Source organism: Mercenaria mercenaria, chromosome 1 (genome assembly GCF_021730395.1).
Source record: "Mercenaria mercenaria strain notata chromosome 1, MADL_Memer_1, whole genome shotgun sequence".
Taxonomy (NCBI): domain Eukaryota; kingdom Metazoa; phylum Mollusca; class Bivalvia; order Venerida; family Veneridae; genus Mercenaria; species Mercenaria mercenaria.
This window is the reverse complement of record NC_069361.1, coordinates 25,763,929-25,771,208: the sequence shown is the minus strand read 5'-3', so window position 1 is coordinate 25,771,208 and position 7,280 is coordinate 25,763,929. Positions and strand designations below refer to the sequence as shown.

At 39.6% G+C, this 7,280-nt stretch overlaps 1 protein-coding gene across 1 annotated transcript; it reads left to right on the top strand.

Annotated features, from left to right (window-relative positions):
* The first annotated feature begins 1,500 nt into the window (after nt 1-1,500).
* LOC123545711 (complement C1q-like protein 4) lies at nt 1,501-5,998 on the top strand. Its single transcript, XM_045332018.2, has 3 exons — nt 1,501-1,669; nt 4,533-4,622; nt 5,281-5,998. The coding sequence occupies exons 1-3, from the start codon at nt 1,555-1,557 to the stop codon at nt 5,739-5,741; spliced, it is 666 nt and encodes a 221-aa protein (XP_045187953.1). The 5' UTR covers nt 1,501-1,554; the 3' UTR covers nt 5,742-5,998.
* Nucleotides 5,999-7,280: the final 1,282 nt, after the last annotated feature.

Below are 7,280 nucleotides of genomic sequence, written 5' to 3'. Positions count from 1 at the left end.
CAAATACGACGCCAGAACGTGTGTATGATTAGCAACACGCATGCACATCGAAAAGGAGATGCAAATAAGACAAGAGGGTCATGATGACCCTGGATCGCTCACCTGAGTAATATGAGCTACATGTTTCAAATGTCAAACTGATGCTAAAATATAAAGATAGAAGGTCAGTAGCTATCACAATCATGGTCACTAAAAGTCAGTTTTAAAATCGTTGTGCGAAACTGTATAGTGTATATGTCATCCAAATTTCAAGGCTGTATCTTAAAAACAAAAAAGTAGGTCAATAGGTCAGTAGGTCAAAGTCAAGTGACCCCTAATTACTTGGGGTCATCAGATAATTATAATTAAACTGTATAGGAAATATGATCACATAAGTTTTGAAGAATTTTTTCCTTAATAACTCATATGACAAGTGGCCACGGGGCAGGGCCTCCTTTCACCCCCGAGCATAATTTTAACAATCTTGTTAGAGAACCACACGGCAATGCTACATACAAAATATCAAAGGCCTAGACCTTGAACTTTCAGACAATAAGTGTTTTCCTATATAAGTCTATGTAAAACTTGGTACCCCCGGGGCGGGGCCTCTTTTCACCCAAGGGTAATAATTTGATCAATCTTGGTAGAACACTACTAGGCAATGTAATATACCAAATATCAACAGCCTAGGCCTTGCAGTTTCATACAAAAGGATTTTTAAAATTGTTTCCTATATAAGTCTATGTAAAACATGGGACCCCGGGGCGGGGCCTCTTTTCATCCAAGGGTAATAATTTGAACAATCTCGTAGAGGACCACAAGGAAATGCTACATACTAAATATTATAGGCCTATACTAAGTCTTGTGGTTTCAGATACGAAGATTTTTATTTTTTTCCTATATAAATCCATGTAAAACTTGGGACCCCCGGGGAGGGGCCTCTTTTCACCCCAGGGGCATGATTTAAACAATCTTCATAGAGGACCATTGGACGATGTCACATGCCAAAAATCAAAGCTCTATGCCTTGCAGTTTTGGACAAGAAGATTTTTAAAGTTTTTCCTTTCAGTTGCCATTGCAACTAGAGTTCTGTATGGAAGTAAGTTCTTTGAATAATTCTTAAATAAGACCATCCAAGAAACATCCCTGTGAAGTTTCATCAAAATTGGCCAAGTGGTTTAGGAGGAAATGTTGTTTAAAGGAAAGTGTGGACGGACGGACAACGGACGCTGGACGATGAGCGATCACAATAGCTCACCCTGAGCACTTTGTGTTCAGGTGAGCTAAAAACAAACATGCATCATCTCCTCGGGCTGCTATGGGGCATCGCAACATCCAGAACCATCCTTTCTGGCTTACGGGCCGCAACCAACGGAAAACGGGCAGCTCTATTTTCGGAGGGGTCGTAACTCTTTGCATGGAGCTCAACAGGGTCAAAATGTCAATATCAGGCCAGTCGTCATGATAAGACACGATGTTTACTGAAATAGATCAAGTCCTTATCTTTTTGCCCTTAAACCGATAAGGCTTAGTTTACCTTAACTTTTCGACGTTTAAATCATTTTCTAATTAGCTATGGGCGGTGCATATATTATTCTCCTGGCATGTTGTGCAAGTTGCTATGCAGCGTCGGATCTTGAAATATTCCAAAGCCTCGTTCTGGACAGACTGAATACCCTTGAAGGAAGAGGTAAACAATATTACTATTATCATATTTTCAAGTTTTCTTACAGCGCTGAATTGTTCAATCAATGTGAAGGCGTTAACAGTATTTACCATTGTTCCTTTCCAAATTGCATCAGTTGAAATTGATAACTATGTTACATACATGAACAAACCATTATATGATACAAATACAGATACAATTATAGGTCATATATATGGCGACCTTCAAGCTTTGATGGTAGAGGAAGACCCAAGTTGCCCCTCCGTGCATTATTTCATCAGGAGCGGGCACCTGGGTAGAACCACCAGCCTTTGGTAAGCCAGCTGTATGACTTCCTCACACGAAGAGTTCAACGCACCGAGTGAGGCTCGAACCCACATCGATGAGGGGCAAGTGATTTGAAGTCAGCGACCTTAACAACTCGGCCACGGATACCCCCTATCTACAAAATAATATACTGTAAAGAATTCTTATTGTATCTTACAAACAAAAACGAAATTTCTATCTTGCACTTCCACTATCGTGAGCAGTCTCAATCAAACCGACCCCGCAACATTTTCGTTTATGTCGTGTTGGGCGACCTGTGGTTTTCTACTTTTTGTAGTTTCTTTTAACTTAAATTCCTCACCATGCATGGTTCTAGACTAATTTCGTTAATATCCATGACCTGGAAAATAAAATGTTCTTTGTTTCTGAAGATTTAATAGTCATATTTGGCCGAGATGTTAAAAAGAAAATTTTACGCATATAATCAAATGGATAATGTTAATAGAAGTTTTATCTATAGTGTATCCTACGGTGTTCCGTTAGGGCCAGCGCCTGCTCCCTGTGAACGCAAAGTGCGAAGGTACGATGGCGAAGCTTGACAGTACGATGACGAAGCTTGACAGTACGATGGTGACAACACGACATTGCGATGGCGAAGCGCGACAGTACGATGGCGAAGCGCGACACTACGATGGTGACAGTCCGTCATACTGTCGCGCTTCGCCATCGTACTGTCGCGCTTCACCATCGTAGTGTCGCGCTTCGCCATCGCATTGTCGTGGTTCACCATCGTAGTGTCTCACCATCGTACTGTCGCGCTTTGCCATCGCTCTGTCGCACTTCACCATCGTAGTGCCACCATCGCACTGTAACGCTTCGCCATCGTACAGTTGCGCTTCACCATCGTACTGTCGCGCTTCGCCATCGCACTGTCGTGCTTCACCATCGTAGTGACACCATCGTACTGTCGCGCTTCGCCATCGTACTGTCGCGCTTCCCCAATTTTTCTCTGTTTACTTAAGGACCAACTTTAATGTACAGAATTGCACGGTCAGGCGGAGGGACGTACTTCGGATATACTTACTAATAATCTTGTTTAACATAAATCTACATTTTTATACAATACGTTTCTTCAATTAAAACTTTAGGGTCAGTGATAAAAAGACAGGGTCGGTCGGGTAAGCGGAAACAAACAACTGTATTCTAGACCTAATTAACACTTTTGCATAAAATATAGCCAAAAGCTTTATAAGCAAAATTTATACAACAGTTTATTTTTATTATTTCAAGGTGACAATATATACTTCTAACGTTTCATGGCTTGAAATATATGAGCTGATTCAACAACATTTTCTCACAGAACAATTAATTACATGTAAATACATTAACATTTATTTTTCAACAGAGGTTAATTTTGAATACAATGGTATTTTGTTCATAAATAACACTCGGTTGGGTGATATTCGGTTTTATTATCCCTCAAGTAAACAAAGTAAAATAGCCATAGATCAACGGAACCTATTTTGGAACAATACATTTCAAACAATCTTAAGGTATTATATTTTTTAAATATCATCATGCCAGATGATATTCATTTGAGTGACACTCTGCCGGGGAATTTTCATTTGAATAACATCAGGTCTGGTGATATTCATTTCAATAATACTCGTCCAATTATTTGATCATTGGACAAAGTTGACAATACTATACAATACAGAGTTTAAGAAAACAGAGAAAAGATAGTGAAACGCGACAGTACGATGGCGAAGCGCGACAGTACGATGGTGACACTACGATGGTGAAGCGCGACAGTGCGATGGCGAAGCGCGACGGTACGATAGTGAAGCGCGACAGTACGATGGTGACACTACGATGGTGACACTACGATGGTGAAGCGCGACAGTGCGATGGCGAAGCGCGACACTACGGTGGTGAAGCGCGACAGTACGATGGCGAAGTGCAACAGTACGACGGACTGTCACCATCGTAGTGTCGGGCTTCGCCATCGTACTGTCTCGCTTCGCCATCGCACTGTCATGTTGTCACCATCGTACTGTCGCGCTTCGCCATCGTACCGTCGTACCTTCGCGCTTTGCGCTCACAGGGAGCAAGCGCTGGCCCTAACGGAACACCGTAGTATCCTGCTCTCGTGTGATTCAGGTCGAGCAAATCCATTCGATCTAAATACAACATAACATGCTAGTATCTAACTGCTACTATAATAATCATATTATGCTCATTCTAAAGTAGTCTTTCTAGATCAGTATGTTTTATATTTTCTTGCATCGGTTCTTTTATTACATTATCATGTTTCTTTTCCAGTGAAGGTTTATCATTTATTTGTTTATCAGTTTATGTCCTGCACAAAAAGAATTCTTTAGGAAAATACATGTGTTCATTTTAAGCTCATGAAATAACCTTACATCTTGACCCATAATGAAAATAATTCTAATTCCGTGAAAATGATACAGGGAATTAAGCAATTGCTATTTAGGATATATACCACAAGCTTTATTTTTGACATGACATTGTGTGTTCTTAAACATATATGAGTAACTGTGCCAGTAGGGTACACCAGATTATGGCTGAGTATATTACTGTATTGAAAATTTATTTTCAGTCGCTGAACAGAATGGCTTGATAACATCCCAGCAGTCCGTTATAGAAGCATTACTGAAAACTGTCTTCAGCAAAGATGAAGAACTTAAGGGTAAAATCTTTCGAAAGATGGAAAGAAAATGTAACAAAACCTTTGGACACATTACTAATTGATAAATTGCCCGACTAATTTGCCTCAACATGTAACGGCGGTTTTTAACCTGATAGTACTGTAACCTGCAGTCCGGATTTCTTTACCAAAAATGATTTGTTCTCCACAAGTGAGTAATGCCCCACTTGAAGCAGGACAGTGACATGGCATTAGGCATGTTGTCTTCGTCATACAGAAGATACACATTATCTAGGTGATCGAACTGGCGGTGGATATAGGCCGTATTCTAACGTGAGTTCAGGTCAATCTAGGTCTATGTAAAACAGGATTTAAAACATGAATCCTTAGCGCAAATGAAACTTATTTCTGAAGCTTGAATTTTAAAATCCAGCTTACAGATTTTATTATTGTATGAGCGACTATGTCTTTTGAATGTGGCTTTTCAAGTTGGACATTTGTCCTTGTTTTTTTTTCTACATAGAAAAATGGAGGTAGAAATAATGTCTTTCTGAGATGACAAATCCGGTTTTAATAAAAATCTGGTAACGGACAGTCAACGGCGATTTGAAACTTCATTTCGATCCATTCTAGCCTAGTGTCCTAAACTGATAATCACATATCTTGTTCCCTAACACGATTGTATTTGTGTCGTCTGCAGATATCATACACCGCCCAAGTCGTTTTGTGCTAGAAAGTGGGGATGGACCCGTTGCCTTTACTGCTGCAATTCAGCCGAGAGTCCAGGACCACGTGGGAGCTAACGCAACCGTCAAGTTCGAGACCGTAATTACTAATTTAGGGGGCGGTTACAACAATACTACTGGCGTCTTCACCGCTCCTTTACCTGGGCTTTACATGTTCAGTTGTTCTCTACTGGATCACTTTGATGGTAAACACGGAAGCGCCAAGCTGCACGCAGAAATAGTGCAAAATGATAAGATCCTCGGAAGAGTGTTTGCACATGCAGACGATACCAACAGAGATCAAGGTGCAAACACGGTTTTTGTGCAGGTAAACCAAGGTGACCGCATCTTCATCAGAAGTGTGGACAACAATGATCTCGCACTTGGTGGTGAAATGTACTCTACATTCTCCGGATATCTGTTGATGCAACTTTAATTCCATTGATTTTGTTAAGTCTATATCTGTTTTAGTGAAATAATGAAACAATGAAAATTATGCTTCTCCTAAATAGCTGATACTATTTTGTTAGCACTTAGAACTCCATTATGTTTAAACCTGCGGAGAAAAATGAAACGTAACACGACTTGCGTTTACTCGTTTCTGCGGGACATCATCCAGCAAACAGAAACAGAAATATGAAATTCTAACTTGGAATTATATCTAAAATCAAAATTAAAAGTCTCTTAACTTTACTTGTGGCCTTATTCATTAAATAACGACGTACTATATATGTCCATGACAGCTGAATGTTTATTTGTTTCTTTTTTGTGCTTTTAGTACAGTTTCTGTTTACACTACTCAACATTCGTAGTAGGTTAACTTTTATTTCGTCAATAGAACAGCAATACCATTCAGACGACGTCACAATATCATTGCCCGATCTGATAGTATGTGCAGACTAGACATTGTGATGACTACGTTACTGGGGTCAAATTTAGTAAACTGTTTCGTAGGGGATATAAATATTGCAAAAAGGCTGATTAGAACTGTAGGTCGTTCTCGAGAGAACCCGTTGAGCCAATACTCAAAATTATCACTAATCGAGTCAAAGTGGACCAATGCACAGACAGAAGCGATGGTCCCAGACTATATTAGAATAGAAAAAGTGGAAACAACACTGGTCGCCCAACACGACAAATATGTTATCCAGAACCGATTCCTCATAATTAAAACATAAACACGACGTATAGGCAGAATCACGCACTTGATGGACAAGCCAGAAGCATGCGCCGGCAAAAAAAATGATCTGGATTTTTTCTAAGAAATGTTTATGTTTCCTAAATTTTATATTTCTCTGAACTTACTACAAACTAACTGCATGCAAAATACAACAAATTCTTTTGGAAAATATATGTTTTAGAATAAGTTGTATTAATTGCCTATAATATGTACAAGGTTTGGTCGAATGTTTTGCTTTTGTATGTCGTAATACTGCCTAGACCTCCTTGTAAATAATGCTAAAGCTACTGGAAAAATAATACAATAAATAAACAAGTTCTTACTAGGGGATCTTCTCGTTCTAGTTAAAAGAACAGCACACGCAAATAATTTACTTGGCATAATACCATTCTTCAACCGTCCATATGAGTGTGCATTGTACACCGTCCTCTGAATTTCGCAAGGCCATTTATTGTCCAGATCTTTCTGCATATCGGAGGCGGAAATTGTAAAAGCCTCTTTGAGCAATATGTCATTGCTGTTAGGCGCATCGAAATCAAACGACTGGTCAAAGAAAAAGTAATTTTGCCAAAAAGTGCGGCAAAATGGTCATTCTGACCATGACATCTGCAGTCGTCCACTAAGTTGTATAAATTTGCGGAGAGCCACATTCAAACAAATTTCGTGATTGCAAGACAACAAATTTTCCATGTCAAATTCAGAAAAGGCACTTGACTTGCGTAAGATACTAGACAAACTGCCCATGCCAACTCTTAACTTCCATTACTCACATCACCATAGTCGTCAATAACAAAA

Coding starts and splice junctions, on each gene's coding strand:
- LOC123545711 (XM_045332018.2), top strand. CDS start 1,555: ATGGGCGGTGCATATATTATTCTCCTGGCATGTTGTGCAAGTTGCTAT. Junction 1,670..4,532: donor GAATACCCTTGAAGGAAGAG/GTAAACAATATT, acceptor ATTTATTTTCAG/TCGCTGAACAGAATGGCTTG. Junction 4,623..5,280: donor CAAAGATGAAGAACTTAAGG/GTAAAATCTTTC, acceptor TGTCGTCTGCAG/ATATCATACACCGCCCAAGT.